The sequence below is a fragment of the Lepisma saccharinum genome, chromosome 7 (assembly GCF_977018435.1).
Source record: "Lepisma saccharinum chromosome 7, izLepSacc3.1, whole genome shotgun sequence".
Taxonomy (NCBI): domain Eukaryota; kingdom Metazoa; phylum Arthropoda; class Insecta; order Zygentoma; family Lepismatidae; genus Lepisma; species Lepisma saccharinum.
In genome coordinates, this window is record NC_139235.1 from 40,322,568 (window position 1) to 40,340,944 (window position 18,377).

Genomic DNA, 18,377 nt, shown 5'->3' on the forward strand with positions numbered 1-18,377 from the left:
GCCAGAACTACATCGAGCCTTAAGACCCGGGTAATAGAAAAACCTGGCAGGCATTGATGCCTGTGCACAACTGTGATGTGAAGCTCGCTTGCCCGATGTCGAACACCTGGGCTTGACGTGTGTGTTGATTATTATTGTAGGGGTGCCTCCTCGCACAGGTTTTTTCTGGGTCTTGTGCAGGTCTCTGGCTACCGTATGGACTGAATTCATTTGTATCTGGACTGGAGACACGGTCCTGGTTGGCAATATATGTGGATGATATGTGCATACACTCACAAGACTGGGTAGATCACATAAATTAGATAGATTGGGTCTTATGCAAATTGGAAGAAGCTGGACTTACGGTGAAGTTAGAAAAGTGCTCGTTTGCCAAGAGAGAGATCAAGTTCCTTGGACATATAGTATCTGGAGGGAATATAAAACTCTGCGAAGATAAGAATGAAGCTATAAGATGTTTTTCCAAACCTGCAACACGAAAACAATTGCAGAGATTTTTAGGAATTTGCAATTAGAGGAGCAAATTTATCAGGAACTTTGACTTAAAGGCAAAGTCTCTTTATGAATTACTAAGGAAGAGTGTAAAATGGAAATGGGAGAAAGAGGAAGAAAAGGATTTTAACATTTTAAAGGAAGACTTGACGTCCAGTCCTGCCATAGGTCAACCGGATTTCAAGAGACCTTTTGCTATAGGAACCAATGCTTTGAACATAGGTTTAGGAGCCTAACTCTTCCAAAAAACCAATAATGGAGAAGATATTGTCATCCAATATACAAGTCGCCCGTTGAAAGCATTTGAAAGGGCATACACTATTAGTGAATTGGAATGTTTGGCCATTATATTCAACATTGAAAAGTTTTCAGTGTATCTAAAGGGAAGAAAATTTTAAATTTTCTGTGACCATAAGAGCTTAGTCTGGTTGAATTCAGCAAGACAATGAAATCCGCGATTGACTCGCTGGGCATTACTTCTTCAAGAGTACAGTTTCGAAATAGCAGATATCAAAGGAGAAGATAATAAGATTGCAGACGGTTTAAGTAGGGCCCCTTTGCAAGCGATACAGGAACCAAAAAGGAGTAGTTACATGTAAAAGCTAAGAAACCTTTAGACCTGATATCCATACTTAATCGAACCGCTACCTAAATCACGAGGATTTACTTATATCTTAACATGTGTGGACATCTGTAGCAAGTTTATCATATGTTATAATCTCAGGAAGGCCACGGCGAAGGAAATAGTAAAGTGTTTTGAAGAAGGCTTTAATAAACATTATAGAATTCCTCGTAAGATTCTGACTGACAACGGTACGCAATTCCTGTCCGAGTACTTCAAAGAATATGTAAAGTTTAAAGGAAGAATGGTTAATGTAACCAAGTACCATTTGAGCTCAAACCCTATAGAGAGGTACAATGGTGAAATAGTGAGGATTTTGAGAATGTTTGGCCACGATAATCATACAAAGTGGTCCATAGTGGTAAATATGGCTATAAGACTGATCAATAACTCGATATCGGACGAATCGAGAAGGAGTGCAGCTGAGCTATCTTTAGGGCACATGGAAGAACCTAATATACCAGGTAACCAAGAAAGTTCATGCGGTTTTTACAACTGCCCGTAGTTTTCGTGGGGTAGTACGCAGTTCAGAAGCCAGGGGTACATGTATGTGTGATTGGCGGAAAGCTCATTCCTTGGCACGTCGGCTAACGTAGATAACAGGTCGCAGTCGATAGTTCGGGAGCAAGTATTCGCAGTGACCATGGCTGTGTCGAATGCAGTAATCAGGGCATGTTTACTGTATGAGTACAAGTTGGGCACAAAAGGAGCGGAAGCAGCAAGAAAAATATGTGCAGCGTTTGGAGAAGGTACAATTAGTGAACGGACAGCGCAAAAGTGGTTTCAGACCTTCTCGAGTGGCGATGAGACACTGGCAGACAAACCTCGATTGGGCAGACCGAAATCTCTCGATGTGGACCAACTGAAGGCAGCAATTGAAGAGGATTCAAGTCAAACGTGTCAAGAACTCGCTCAACGATTTGCGGTAAGTGCTGAAACAATTCGTGTGCACTTGCATGAGCTTGGCAAATCATGGAAACTGAGTAAGTGGGTCCCGCATGAGCTGACTGCTGCGAACCGTCTCCAACGACTGACCATTTGCGCTTCCTTGCTCACTAGGAACAACAACTGTCCAATTTTGGACCACATTTTGATGTGTGATGAAAAGTGGGTAATGAACGATAACAAGAAACGCTCATACCATTGGCAATCGTCAAATGACACCATACCTTTAACTGCAAAACCTGCTCTTCATCAGCGGAAGGTGCTGCTGTGTGTCTGGTGGACTATGGCTGGGATTGTGCATTATGAGTTCTTGGAAAGTGGTAAAACCATCAACAAAGAGGTGTACTCCGCGCAATTGCAAAGAGTGGCCGAACAGCTTGCAAAAAAACAACCTGCATTAGTGAATAGGAAGCGTGTTCTTTTCCACCAAGACAACGCTAAACCGCATACAGCAAAGATGACCCTGGAGGTGATTTCTTCTCTCGGCTGGGAACTTCTGCCACACCCAGCGTATTCACCCGACATCGCTCCATCAGACTACCATCTTTTTTTGTCTATGGACAACCATATGCGCAATCGACATTTCCAAACTCGCGAGGAGGTTGAAAACGCGGTGGTGCAATTTTTTGCGGCCCTACACAAAGACTTTTTCAAACATGGCATCTACAGTCTTGTACAAAGATGGGAGAAGGTTGTAGAAGCGGATGTGGATATTTTGCAGAATAAATATAAGGTAAACACATTTGTTTTGGACCTTTACTTCTTTGTACTAAAACCGCATGAACTTTCTTGGTTACCTGGTATTTCAAGATTTTGATTGGCCCCAAGATGCAGTAACAAAAGACGAGATTAAGGACGTATTAATAAGCATGTACGTTAAGAGAACAAAAAAGAAGGGGAAGGAAAATGAGAATGGCATGAAGATAAGAATAAAGAAAAGAAATTTAGTATTCTGCAGGACACATCCAGTAAGTAAAGCCTCGGAAAGAGCGATTAAAAAATTATTTAATATAAGAGGGACCCTATATAAAGTCATGAATATATTTCGAAATACTGTGCTGATAAGACATGTAGAAACAAAGATAGAAAGAAGAGAGAATCTGGATAATGTCAGAAGGTACAATTGTACAGGAGAAAGGAAAGGAAGCATCAGAAATAGAAAAATGAACCTGTGAGAAGACTCAGAAGGGATAACAAGAACGAAAAATTTTTCTAATTACAAAATGATTTTTAAAATAGAAAAAAATTTCATCCCGAGGAGGGGGATATTGTGTTACGTGTCTAGTCAGCCAAACCCAATCATTAATATGGAAGGAACTAGTTAGCGGAAGTGACAACAGATGGCAGCACCCCAGAAAGGTGGAAAGAAAGTTGATTAATGAAATCGGAGGAGACAAAAGGTGATTGTATTGATTAAAACAAACGAAAGATAAATGAGTATGGATTAAAATATGATATACAAAGGATAGGAAACATAAATTGAAAGAGAAATTACAATGATTAATAATATACACATAGATTGAACGTATAGCAAAGTAAGTAAGTCGGGATGTCATTTCAAAACCGTGTCTTTCGATCTCATGATCAAATTTGTTCCTTCGGTTACCTCTGGTGAGGAGTATATCGCTAGATTTTGGGTTGATTTGTCTTTGGTGGCGCTATAGTTATCTTTAGCCGCCCCAAAGCACTACGGTTGCGCTAGCTATTTTAGATGCACTGGGCCACAGGTAGCACTTTTCTTTAGCAATCCTGGGTTGTCCCTTTTTTGGATTGATATAGGAGGCGGTGCTATATCCAGATTTGTCACCCATGAATATATTTGAGCTTTTGTTCAGGTCTCGATGCCTAAGAAAAGAGGTAAGCGTGCAGGAAAAAGGTCGGACAATATGTGATGGAAAGGAGACGACGAGAGGGAGGAGAAACGATACAACCGCCAGTTGTAAGCAATGCCCTGTTGGGTCTGAAATACGACGTTTCTCGAAGAGAGAAAGATTTCAAATTAGCTTCTATCAAGATACCAGACGGAAAGAAGGAAACATCTGCTGGTAATCAAGGAAGTAATGACGAGGATCCAAGAAGAAAGGGAACGAAGTATACCCTGTCCTAAAGGGAAAAAAAGGTAAAGGTAAAGTGTTCCCCTGTGCTTAGCACCACGCCATGAAGGTGTATAGGGGGTGTGGGGGTAACGCCCCACAATTTCTTGATCCGGTCATGAGTGGGGGTGATGTGATCAGCATCACGCCCCTGACCAACTTTACCCCCCAGGTACCCATGTTATTCGACGCTGGGTGGGCGCTGGGGCCGCTTCCATCGTTAGAAAAGTTCCCGGATTTGAACCAGCCGGGGATTGAACCCGGGACCTTTAGTATGGTACTCAGACACGTTACCGACTGAGCCACCGCGGCCAACTGTACTAAAGGGAAAGTAGTCTGTAAATAGAAGAAATAGACGATAGCTGTAAATAGAAGAAATAAGAAGTAGATGATCCATTCTTCAGTATAGATAGAAGAAATAGATGATTGCCGTAAAAAGAAATAAGAAGTAGATGATCCATTCTTCAGAAGAGATAGAAGAAGTCAAACTAAGATTGATATAGAAGAAAGAAGAACGCAACCAGATTCATAAAAGAAGAAAGAAGAAGCCAATTTTTCTTCCATTAAAGAAGAATCTAATCTCTGTATAGATGATTTGGCAGATGAGGGCTTAAATCAGGTTGGATGAGTGGCAGGTGCCCTTGGGGTGAAGGGTGAACTCACCTGCAGTATATATATATATATATATAATGGATAAAAGCAAGGAGGGCCAAAAGGGCTAAGTAAAAATCAAATAAGGTAAAAGGAAACACTCACCGGACAGTAGGAAAATTCAAAATTTTCGCTAATTTCATAGCATCATCGGTGTGAGGAGAAATAGACGGAACCGGAATATACAGGAATAGGGTTAGAAATGGTGCCAGAAGGGCGGATAAATACAAATAATGAAGGAGACAGTAAACACTTACCACACGAATAGAAATAATTCAATATTTCGCGATCTGAGTCGCATTTTCAAGAAGGTAGATAAAAGATCGACGGCGCTGTGAGTAGAGGCACAGAATACTGACCGTAGCGTCTCTACGGTCAGTGTTGCCAGAAACAGTTGAAAGGAAACACGAAATACTTTAGCCAGTGTTTACTGTACGGTGGGTGGGTAGCTTCGGGGAGGAGAGGAAAGAGTTACTGGTTGGCTAGGTTGAGTCCGGGGGGTATAGTGGCGTGCATGCCTGCTATATAGGCCCTTTCCCATCGCCTGCGGAAAGATGTGTCAGAGCGGGGGGGTAAAAGGTGGATGATGGCAACACAGAAGCAGTTATTGAAGGTGGTGTTATGGCTGTTGGTGTTGATGGCAACTGTGAAATCGGAGATGGGATTATGGCAACACGGAAACAGTTGTTGAAGGTGGTATTATGGCTGTTGGTGTGGATGGCAACTGTGAAATCAGAGTTTTTGGTGGAGGAAAGGTGATTATTGATCCTTAGATTCAAGGGGGTGGAGGTTTCGCCCAGGTAGAAGTTGCTGCAGATTTGGCAGATGAGGGTGTAAATCAGGTTGGATGAGTGGCAGGTACCCTTGGGGTGAAGGGTGAACTCACCTGTAGCTGTGGGGATCAGGAGGGTGGGGAAGGTGATGAGTATGGGGCACGTCTTGTACCCAGATTTCTTGCACCTGTGAGCTGGGGGGAGTGGTGGTAGTGTTTCGGACCAAGATGTTTTGAAGGTTGGGGGGGGGGGGGGGGGGTGCGACGGAAGATGACCCTCGGTTTATCCCGAAAGATGTCCCTGGTGTCAGGATCACTGTACAGGATGGGGAGGAGGGAGTGGAGCGTATGTTTGATTTTCGTAATGTGGGGGTGGTATTGGGTGATCAGAGCTGGAGGTTGGTTGGTTGGTTTTGGGTTGTTTGGTGCGGTTGTGGGAGGTGGCTCTAGTGATTTGTTTGTTGGGTAGAGGGTAGCCACGGTTGGTTAGGGCTTAGTGCAGGCGTAGGTTTTAGTTTTGGCGGGATGAGAGGGATGAGTTGAGGCACTGGCCTCTGAGAGCAAGGGAAAATGGGATGGCTTTTTTGGTGTGGTAGGGCTGTGAGCTGGAGTAGTGGAGATACTGGAGGTGGTTGGTCAGTTTGAGGTGTATGGAAGTTTCCAAGTGGTCTCCCCCAATGTGGATGTCCACATCTAGGAAGGTCACTTGGTCTTTGTGGAGTGGAACCAGGTGAATTTGAGGGTAGTGAAGTCGTTCAGTTGGTTTAGGAATGTAGTGAGGGAGGGTTCGCCATGTGTCCAGAGGAGGAAAATGTCATCTATGAATCTTAGCCAGAGGAGTGGTTTCAGTTGCTGGGAGTAAAGGAATTCCTGTTCCAGCCTGGCCATGAACAGGTTGGCATAAGAGGGGGCCATGCTTGTGGGTACCCATAGCTGTGCCACGTATCTCCAAGTAATGTTGGTCACCGAAGCAGAAGTTGTTGGAGGTAAGTACAATGTTGGCTAGTTGTATCAAGAAGTGAGTGCTGGGTTTGTGGGGTTTGGGTCGGCTATTTCTCAGATATCATCTCTGTAAACGGTGAAGATTTTCAGAATATACGCTAGCGTGCAAAAGTATTTGCCCAAAGTCATTATCTGTGATTTATGTTATGAAACTCAAATAAATATCAGTTTTGACTCTATTCTGGAATGTCTTGGATGTATATCAAGAAGTTAGAACAGCCTACATTTTAATTCGGAGCATACACGATCGTATTTCATATGAAAACATAGACAGACGTCTTGACGACGAGGAGTTGAACCCTTATGTGTATAGTGAATGTTGCACTTGTTCCTTGTTTCATATCAAATTTCGGTGTGTATGTTGACGAATATGTTCTATTATTATTATTTTAAATAGATACTTAACATTAATTTACATTTAATGTACATTTTTGTAATTATAATAGATGATTTGCAATTATATCTTTCTTATTGCAAGTGAAATAATATAATATTCACAAAATTAAGAAAAGACACGAATATTCAACTGAATTGCGTGGTAAAATACAAATTTTATCAGAAGAAAGTTATACTCATGCGAAAATTGCAATACGTTTGAATATTCCAAGGAGAAGTGTTACATATACGTTAGCTCGTCTGAAAGCAACAGGGACAAATATGACGAAGAAACATTCTGGACGGCCCAAAAGCACAACAAAAATGGAAGATAAACATAGTCATGAGCAAGCAAAATCAAAGACTTCCAGCAACTGCAATTGTAGAAGACCTAAACAGAATTAGAAAAACCTCGATTTCGGTTGATACGGTTAAGAGGCGACTGCGTAGCGTAAGTTTAAATGGTCGAATATCCTGTCGAAAACCTTTCTTGCGGCCTCAAAATAAAGTGAAACGTCTAAAGTGGGCTAATACACATCAAACATGGACATTAAGACAGTGGAAGATAGTGTTATGGACTGATGAATCGAAGTTTGAATTGTTTGGAACAAAAAGACGATTCTACGTTCAAAGAAAGGTCGGAGAACGAATGCTTGACAGTTGTTTGAGTCACAATACTAAACATGGAGGAGGTAATGTCACGGTCTGGGGTGGTTTTGGAGGAGGAAAAGTTGGAGATTTGGTGCAAATAAAGTCAACTATGGACAAAAACAAGTACCATAATATCTCAGTACGTCATGCAGTGCCATCTGGACCGAAGACTATTGGAAAGGGATTTATATTTCAACATGACAATGACCCAAAACACACGTCCAAACTGTGTACGAACTATTTAAAAACAATGGAGAGGCAAAAAATTCTCAAAGTGATGTGGCCTCCACAATCACCCGATCTCAACCCGACTGAGAAGCTGTGGGACGAGTTGGATTGAAAGGTTCGTATGATGGCTCCAACGAATCCTCAAAGTGTGTGGCAGTGTTTAGAAAATGCCTGGAAAAATATTGGACACGAAACACTGCAAAATTTAATGTCTCGAATGCCGAAGTTATGTCAAGCTGTGACACGTGCTAAAGGGGGTCATATCGATGAGAGCAAAATATCAGTTTAGTTATGTTGTTTATGTTAACTAATGAACCTCTATGTTTCTATTTTGTTCAAATGTGATATAATATAACATTTCAAATAAACTTTATCTCATTTTTCGATATATTTGGTTCATTTTTGGCAATTACATTTGGGCAAAGACTTTTGCACGCTAGTGTAGATCCCCATTTCTTATATCCTTTGGCATATATCTGCTTTTTGATTTACATTCTCAAAGGAAAGAACCTATTACCCTGAAGATATTGTAGCCGTGGTATATTAATTTAAGTAGTGCACCTAAGGGAGGTAGCAAGTATCAGATAATTGTGATGGTGTCTCCTGAGAAAATTAATTCCCACGTTTATCTATTTCTTTCTGTAATCAGTGGGGGGTGGTATCCCCCCAGATAGAACCATTTTCGCAAAGCACTCCCCCCAACTGACATATTGTCACCATGTTAAAGCATAGGAGCATCCCTTCAACTAACTCCAAGGCTCCACTAAACATCCCCCAGCTAACATTTTCCACTTTAAGCACCGTTTGTAATCATTACTAAAAATATGTGGTTCTACTAATAATAAAAGATATAAGAACACAGTATGTAAATATATAATAATTCTGTCTCTCTTTTGCGAAAAATTACTTTACGTATCTATTTCAGTGACTCACTGCCAGCATTTACCTTTTGTGGAGAGAATGAACACTGCAGATGTACATGCTGTAAAAAGCAATTGTAACCAACCTCTATGTAGCGAAACCCCAATTTTACATTTCTAGATTTTTCATTTTCCTGCATTATTTATTCAATCTTAATCGTCTTTGTTGCATTTTTTCACCTTGGTTCCCCGAAAAACACAAAATAGAGGATCCCCTGTAGGCAGGAATGAATGAGCAGAGTCATGTTAAAGAAATATTTGCAATTTTATCAGATTGTTAAGTTTTATGTTGGTACTACGTATATTGGTACCATATTGGTAAAGGTTAAATTTCATATTGGTAATCTAAATTATTTTTCTTTCACTTATGTGATTCTCTACAACAGAATTTACAAAACCAAATAATTAGTCACATCCAATGGAGAAAAAAGCTATTGTCTTGTTCAATGCAATACACAAACACATTATATATTCCTAACAATGGTGAAGTGGATTTGGAAAGAATATTAGTGATAAGTACAGAAATAAGTTTCCATTTATTTTCCTCTTCTTGATAAAAGACAATCAACTCATATATGTGATCAAAACTTTGAAGAAAATCTTATTCTACTAAAGTCTGGAAGTACCTAGTCATTAAATCATCCGTCAAACACTACCTTTTCTTGATCATACTTTCACACAATGATGACCCAGCCAGAGGCAGGAAACGGCGAAGGATGATGATGATGACTTTCACACAATATATTTAAAAACATGTATTATTACGCTTTCATAGTAATTTTTTTTCTACATGGTGGAGCATGTTCAACTAATTCAATGCAATTTCTTTCTGCATACATCTAGCATACAATCACTGACAACTAGAGATTCATAAAGGAAAGAAAAATGCAGGAGAAGGAAAGATAAGAATAATGGTGTCTACAAGTTTGTAAAAACAAAATTCCCTGACTTTTCCACACCAAGAACTAACATTTTCCAGACCAAATCATTAGGGCAATTAATACACATGAACATGTGTGTAAGAAAGTCACTATTTTAACTTAACACTCAAACATGCAATCCAACGTAAGCAAGTTTTAGAATACTCATTTCACATCAGCAGGGAAAATGAGGATAAGGGAGGGGGTGCAAGTAACTGACTAATGACTAACATATTTTTTCATAAAAATCCATAAGAATTATAGATGTAAATAAAACATAATTATTGTAAAATTTTATAACATATTATTTCATATAACAATCTCGCACCAACTGCAACAAGAAAGTTATAAAAAACTAATAAGCACTCCTTGTAATACATTTTTACACAATAATAAAAAGTTCAAAACATGACCCCTCTTCTTGGAGTGCTCAATCTCAAATTTCTACATAAATTACCATAACTTCGGGACAGAAAAGGAGGCAGAATAATAGACCAGTTTGCATTAACTTTTAAATTCACTTCTGCCTCTCATGGCTAAAATGAAAATCTTTTGTGAACGCACACACAATCAAGAGTTCTACCGTGTTTGCATAATATTTTAATCATCTAATTTTGATGGCATTCTGACACATGAATCTATGCCACTGTTTTGTCTCAAGCTTGTAGTTCATCCTATGTGTATACCATCTTGCAGCACATCCAAAAGAGGGGGCATAACCTCTCCTCCTTTTTGCCAGTTTTCCTACACAGAAAGAGGTGACAAAATAAGGAAACAATACATATTAAAAAAAAAAAAAAAAACAGCATAGTAACCCTTACTGCAATATACCATTCTATGAAAATTCTCAGTACAATTTCCATTTTCTTCTTCTTTATTCTTTAACACAATTATTGGGAGGCACAATGTAAAAATTTTACCTCCACTAATAGCCCTGTCTTTAATAAATAAAACAAAACCAATTTCATCCCTCTACAACAATTAGTTCTTCAGTTACGCTAATTTTTTTTAGTACTTTGTGGCAAGTTTGAAATACGTGTGCTTGAAAAGGCCCTGCTGTCAGAGGCTATCTAGGCATGCACGGAGCCGTCTGCTAAAGATTAAGCACATAGAGGAAATAGTATTATAACTTACTGAAAAGTAATCAAAATTTAGTCGGTATTTTTTAAAATGATTTTTCTTGTATGTACGCATTGCTTGCATTGTAGAATTATTTCTCTTGATATAACCATTTCTTTAATCAAACAAAAAAAAAGGGAGCGTGCATTTTCCTGAAACGTCACAACAAAAACTGTTTTTATGCTTGTAACAACCGTAGACTACAAGATAAATAATTCTTTTTAAAATGTACACCATGATACTACTATTTTTATAGTATGTCAGCAAAGAACTTCTTACACCACGTGCCGGCAACATACTTGTAAAAAATCAACAAAAAACATGATTTTAACGAGTATTTTTATAGTATTATTCTTTTTATTGATATTCATAGAATGGAACTGGGAGAGGAGGCAATGGGAATTATAGAAGGAAGGGGAGTCATGGAATGAAAAAGTCTGGGAACTACTGATATAAAATACCAGATTTTACAATCTACTGTCATTCACACAAAATATATTATATCTAATTTATACAAATATATCTTGTAAAGCAACAATAATTAGGCATAAATGCACACATTGTCATAACAAGTTATAGAGTACTCGTACTATTTTTAAGTATACATAAAATACACTTAGCAGTCATTGTCAAGTTATCATGAACACTGTTTTATCTTAAAATAATTGTACCAGAATTTATATTGTTTTTCCAAAAGTTTCTGGAGCACTTAAGTCCAATATACTGCAGAATGAATCAAACCAATTTATTACGACTTTGTGCATCCACAAAGCCAATTTCTTTAAAACCAAAACCAATGGAAAAGAAGGACGTCTGAAGTTAATGCAAGGTTTTTGCATAGATGAAATAAACCACAGGAGGTTCCCTGTAAAAAAGATAAAAAAAGAAGTAAATTTACATAAACACTAAAGCAGGGATTTGAAAATTGTGAGTTACAACATGCTGTAACATCCTTGATGCTGGTTCAGGACTTTACGTCTATAGAAAAAACAAAACAAATACAGGGTGGTCATAAAGTCTTTCCAACATTACAAAGGTTTATTATAAAGAAACTGTTACAGTTACAGCTGCATGGGTTGTGGCAAAAGAAACATAAATTCATAACCCCCCCCCCCACCCCTTGTTCTAGGTAGAGGCTGAGTTCATATACGTATGAAGCATTGCAATTGTTGGAACTGAAAATGGCATCAGCACAGGAGAAAGCTCAATGATGTGTTTCATGGTATCACGAGATGCAGTTGCTGATGGCTGTACAGTGAAATTTGTGGGGGGGGGGGGGATATGGACAATTACCACCTGACTACAAAAGCATCATTGTGTGGTACAAGAAGACTGGAAGTGTACTTTCCTGCCTGTGTCACAGGGCAACTATCCGTCAGTGAAGAGAGTGATGAGGCAAGCATTTACATGAAGGCCTTCCAAGTCTACTGGTCAGAATTATTTTGCACCAAGATTCTGTGAAAAACTTCATTTTTTGATTACATCACAGGTATTTTGATATTCTCAGATAATTCTTAAATATTCTGAAGCAAAACTCTGGTAAATTAATGCAAATAATTGGGAGTGCAATACTCAACTACTATTAATCAATATTTTGAAAAAAAAAAATGCAATTGCTACAATTTTCTAGCATTGGCATCAGTATGGGTACCTGTTTAGTCCTTTCAATCATCTATAAATAAATTAAAACAATCTAATTTGGGATCACTTACCTTGTACACATAGAACTACACACTGTTGTTCAAACCAGTTGGTAGAATGAGCTCGTACCTCTCATTTGAACCACCTTCCCTCAGGAGCTTATCTACCATATTTGCCATATTAATCTTCTTTGCAACTACCAAGTGTCTGTCTGCATCCTTTCCATAACTGCGACTTTTCAATTTAAACCTTCGTGCAATCCTAAGCAAAAGAGAAAATGCATGATTCCCCTTGCATCGAAATCTGGGTGTCTACAATTTTTTTAAAAAAAAATTCCCAGACTTTTAGGAGTTTTCCAGACCAAGAATCTCCATTTTCATTGGGACAATTAGTACACATAAACATATCTGGAAGAAGGCTAAACACACTCGCACTTAGAATTACACACTTAACCAAGTTTCAGAAAATGCGTTTCATGTGTTATAACGAGAACTAAAACTCAACAGTAATTGACTGTTGACTAGGAGGAGGGAAGCAACTAAGTATCATTGGTGAGCTATTATGTTATACTTGTCAAGCATTGACTAATAATTAACAAAGAACTATTTTTTCTAAAAATATCACAATTATAATAAAATTTAGTAATACAGGTAATGATACTAATAACCATCTAACAAACACCCACCAAAAATTGTAACAACAGCCACTTTTTGTAGAAGATTTTTACATGAAAATAGTTCAAAACATAACCCCATTTCCTAGAGTATTTAATAAACAATTTCTACTGTAGTACTTAATATAGTTTGTTCACAACAAATTAAAATTTCTTGCTTGCCTTATTCTTATTTGTTTATTCAAAAACCTACTTTTAGTGCACCATTACAAAAACATAGATTTTTTCAGAAAAAATAGTAGTAATTTTTATGAGAAGAGATTTGAACAGAAAATTTACTTATATGTAATAATTTTGTTAAAATAACATAGCAATATGTGTTAAAAATAATAAAATATGCAGCTAAAAAAGAAGCACACTATTGTACATCAATACTAACAACCCAGTCTTACAAATAATATATTTTGGTAAATACCATCAAATATATGGAAAACAAAAAGCTAGAATAAAATACAAAATACAGTAGAACCTTGATTTTACATTTTTCAGGGAACCAAGATGAAAAACTTAAAATGCACGAAAACATAAACTCCAGAAATATTTGGCTCTATTGGGAACAAGAAAATTCAATGCAGAATGTGAAAAATGTGAAGTAAAATTTCACTGTATAACAGTTTAGTTTGAAAAATTATTAAATTAAGAAATATTTTAAACACATATGAAAACACAATGCTTAAAACATTTGTAAAAAGGAAGGAAGAAAAAGGAAGGAAGAAAAACAGTGGCATACTTTAAAACAATTTGTTTAAAATACATATATCAGTAACAGAAAGAATGGGTGACGTGACGTGTTTGTTCTGTTGTTGGCAAATTGTGGTGATGAGGATGAGCAATGATTTAGATAAAATTGGTGAAGGGACACTCACTAAGAATACACATACCCGGGAATTTTGATGGTGAGATCGAAAGTCCACATCTTAACATGGTCGGTTAAAGAGTCTGAAGGAAGAAATATGGGATTGAATTTTGTATTATATATTTTACGTCACTTGAAAGACACAATCTGTCTGTATCAAAGTCTTTACTGTGCAAATTATCTTCCAATGTGATTCAGCAAGGTAGTCATGCTGAAATCAGTATTTCTTTAACATGCAAAGACAATATGATACTTACTTTAAATATATACAGTGGAACCACGATTTTATATTTTTCAGTGGACCATTGTGAAAGAACTTCAAATGCAGGAAAATGTAAAACCAGGGTAAATGTTTCAGCATTTTGCTTTGTTGGGACCATGAAGATTGAATGTATAAAGTGGGAAAATTTAAAACAACGGAATGTAAAATTGGGGTTCCACTGTACATTTTTAATATCAAATACTTACTGATGCATTATTGCCCTTTCTTCGGAACTGAAATCAGTTGAAAACACCAGATCATACATAGAATCATTTTCAGCATAGTCACGAATCATTGCTCTTACTTTCCTCTCAAAGTCCATTCTATTAGCCATGTTACCTAACCCTTCTCTTCTTATACGCTGCTGTACACTGAGAGAAAACAAGAAAACACAGGAATAAAATACAAGAAACACTATCTACAAGGGGAAGTCAATATATAAGTCGCAAAATGAAATTTCTTCGAATTGCTGCAATGTGAAATTGTTTTATGAATATCCGTCATTGCACTGATCCTCTCCGCAAGTGTCGGTGTAGATGGCAGCACCACCGTGTATCATATACGGCGCTAGTAGTCACATTCTCGTGTGGCAGTGAGTCAGTCGAGTGCCAAGTGGGTAAGATGGCAGGTGTGTTAGTCGAGTGTATGCGTGGTGAGCAACGGGCCGTAATTCTATTTCTGTGGGTGCAGGGCAAATCTGCTGAGCAAGTGCACAAGGAAATGTTACCTGTTTACGGTAACAAATGCTTATCCAGGAGAGCCGTTTACAACTGGGTGCAACATTTCAATTGTGGTTGAACCAATGTCCGGGTGCTTTGAGAGATGGAGTTCTTCTGTTGGATGGCACGCCAATACCACAGTGGCTCACATAAGATCCCTACGTTGGGAACGACTGTAACATCCAGCCTACAGTCCAGATTTGGTACCATCTGACTATCATCTCTTCGGCCCATCTCTGGGTGGTCACTGGTTCCAGGATATGGAGGAGGTCCATCGGGAAGTTACCAGCTGGCTATGACACCAACCACAAACCTTCTTCATTGCTGGCTTTGAGGGACTCGTGACATGCTGGGACAAGTGCCTAAATGTTCATGGAGATTACGTTCAAAAATAAAACAAATTTCATCAGGTAACTACTTCAACTTTTCTTTCTTTTCCATTTTGCGACATATATTGACTTACCCTCGTACATTTACGTATGTTTTCACTCAAGTTTTAAACAGAAATGTTCCTACAATGTACACAGCTTCTCTATTATATCAGTATAACTAAAGCTACATGAAAACTGTGGTTCATTGACATTCCCATGCTAATGTTCTACCACTCAGTTGCCAAACATATCTGTGGCCTTCTCACAATTTCCTCAACATCTCATTCTAGTTGACAGGTTATCTGACTGCCATGTGGGATAGCCAGGTTTGATTCCCAGGGTGGGCGATCTAAAATAGGATTTTTTCTGGCCTTGTTCCAGCATTCAGTAACTCTGGGGCTCACCCAGCCACAAATCTATCGGTACATGGGGGGAGGGGGGTGAAGGTGGAGAAGCATGTTGTTGATTACATCACCTCCAAAATCGCAGAGATCGAGAATGTGTGGGGGTCTACTCATCCCCTATCCCCTAAAATGTTCCATCATGGCACGGGGAACTTTACCTTTTTACAGGCATTTCCATGAGTAGTGACACTTTGGGGGAAGGGGGGATAATTGAATAAAGTATACATATAACAAAATATACATAACTGAACTTTACGGAAATAATACTTATAATGGGCTCCTATTTATAGTTTTAACAAAATGGCACCTACTTCTTGTATTGACTTAAAATATATGGTGGTTTAGTTGGTAGATGCCCGACTGCAATATGGAAAACCTGAGTTTTATACCTGGGGTGAGTGATCTAAGGTCGGAATTTTTCCAGCATAAAGCAGCTCACCTAGCCTCAAATCAATGGGTACCTGGGGGCAATACTGGGTGTACATGGGGCCGGAGCATGGTGCTGATGATATCACCATCAAAATGTCCAAGATCGAGAATGTGTGGGCCTACACCCCACATCAGCTAAAATGTCATCAGAGAAGGTCCCCTCTCCTCTCTCTCCTTCTCTCAGTGTGTGTGTAGATGTAAGCATGTGACTGCATGCATTGTTTTTAGGGTGGCCTTGTATAGAATGGGGAAAAACTTTTCCCTCTGATATCATCACATAGTTACTAACTTTCAACATGGTGTAGCAAATCAGAGATGCAGGTTAGACAGCCTAAACATCACATTCCAACCAATGACAACAAAGTGAAATGGATTGCCTTCCCTTACCACCACACCACATTCAACAGCCTTGCCAAGACCCTGAAACAGTATGAATCAAACTAGCACACAAACCAATGACCAAAATAGCCAGTGCCCTAAACAAACACAGGTGATATTTCCTCTCACCCCTTGATAACCCAGGTGGTATACAATGCCCAGTGGACTGCAATCCGCATTACATTGGCAGATATGAGGTGTGGCTAGAAAAAAAACGGACTGATGCTACAAAATCTTTTATGGGTTATTTTGTACAATATGAACAATATCCCCTCCAAAGTACTTCCCTGCACTATCTTTATACAGCTGCATACGAACCTTCCATTGCTGGAAGAAGTGCTGGACATCATTTTCTGAAACCATGTTCATGACCTCCGTCGCTTTTGTTTTCATAGATTCTACGGTCGTAAATCTTGTTCCTTTCAGTGCTGATTTGACCTTTGGGGAAAAGAACGTGCCATGGAGCTAGATCCAGTGAATAGCATGGATGTTCTAACACTGGGATCCCATGCTTGGACAAAAAAGCCTTTACTGACAATGGCGTGTGGGCAAGAGCATTGTCCTGATAAATAATCCATGACTTGCTTTTCCACAAATCAGGCCGTCGTCTTCTTACTCACTCACGAAGGGTCGCCAGCACCGTAATGTAATAATGTTGGTTGACAGTTTGACTTTTGGGTACCGAATTCGAATCAATTCACCGACATTTGCAATGTTTCATTCAGTTTTTGACGTGCAAGGCCTTCCAGGACGCGAGTCGTCCGCGATCAGTTCTCGTCCTTCTTTAAACTTTTGAAACCACTCAAACCCTTGCGTGCGTGATAAACATTCATCTCCCTACACTTCCTTCAACAAACCATGAGTTTATGTGGCGGATTTTCCGAGTTTCGTAAGAAACTTCACATTGATACGCTGTTCCACTTTCACACTTAACAAAGTTTCCGACGAAGCACAGATGTACGGTTCACTTAGTCAACAAGCTACAGCCGAACTGAGTGCTGTGCACCCTGGGCAATAGTCGATAGGCAGGATATCACATTATTCCTTGACACGCTTGCCGTTTGACGACAGCAACATCAATCCGTTTTTTTTCTAGCCACACCTCGTATATCAGAATCATCATGGAGCATATACAACAGCACCTATCTGATGCAAAAAAACAAAAAAAAAAAAAAAAAACCAACATGCTACCGGACTAGCAAAGCAGCTCAAGTTCAACAAACACAACATTAAAAAAGTTTCCATCAGGCATACATAGCACACACTGATTGACACGAAAATCACAGACACACGCAATTATGCACTTTCCGCATGATCTAAACATCGATAGTCGTCAGGCACAACACGTTTGTCCCCCTATTGCAATAACTTAAAACCAATAGCACTCCTAGTGGCACACTCACTGGGAAACAAAAGGAACCGGAAGCTAACCCAGCAGTGAAGCAACGAGATCCTGAGCAGATGGTGGCAGAGGCCACAAAAATTAATAGAACTTCTACAGGTAAGTGTCACGGATAAACATTAGTAACTTGCTTGTGTCTAATTATTATCAACTGCATCTTTTATTCCCCAAACATGAATAGTTACTAAGTTTGTTCACTTTCGTCTCGATATACTCTGTGCAAAATTTTGTCATAGACAAATATTTAGGGTTACTAAAAGGCATAAAAATTGCTCCATACATGCTGCATGCAGTTTTGTACATGATATTATTGTGTTGTCACAACCATGGAAACAAACACCTTATTTTACTTTTTGGTAATTTTTAGCCATGTTTGAAACACTTGGTCTAAGCTCCAATTGTGACTTTGATATTTAACCAATTCTGATGCGATTTTTAACAGAAATACAATGTCA

General features: G+C 38.8%; 1 protein-coding gene and 1 pseudogene across 3 annotated transcripts in view; one reads left to right on the forward strand and one right to left on the reverse strand.

Annotated features, from left to right (window-relative positions):
* Positions 1 to 1,754: 1,754 nt before the first annotated feature.
* LOC145990434 (histone-lysine N-methyltransferase SETMAR pseudogene) lies at positions 1,755 to 11,238 on the forward strand (annotated as a pseudogene).
* Positions 9,130 to 18,377, reverse strand: part of LOC145989820 (uncharacterized) — a 102,889-nt gene continuing 93,641 nt past the window's right edge. For 2 of the 3 annotated variants that reach the window (XM_083125188.1, XM_083125189.1), the window contains exons 7-9: positions 14,426 to 14,590; positions 12,500 to 12,689; positions 9,130 to 11,652 (exon numbers count right to left, since the gene is read on the reverse strand). In XM_083125188.1, coding sequence (XP_082981314.1) covers positions 12,515 to 12,689; positions 14,426 to 14,590 — 340 coding nt within the window. In that variant the 3' untranslated portion in view covers positions 9,130 to 11,652; positions 12,500 to 12,514. The remainder of the gene's footprint in view (positions 11,653 to 12,499; positions 12,690 to 14,425; positions 14,591 to 18,377) is intronic. The other variant, XM_083125187.1, reaches the window with a different exon arrangement.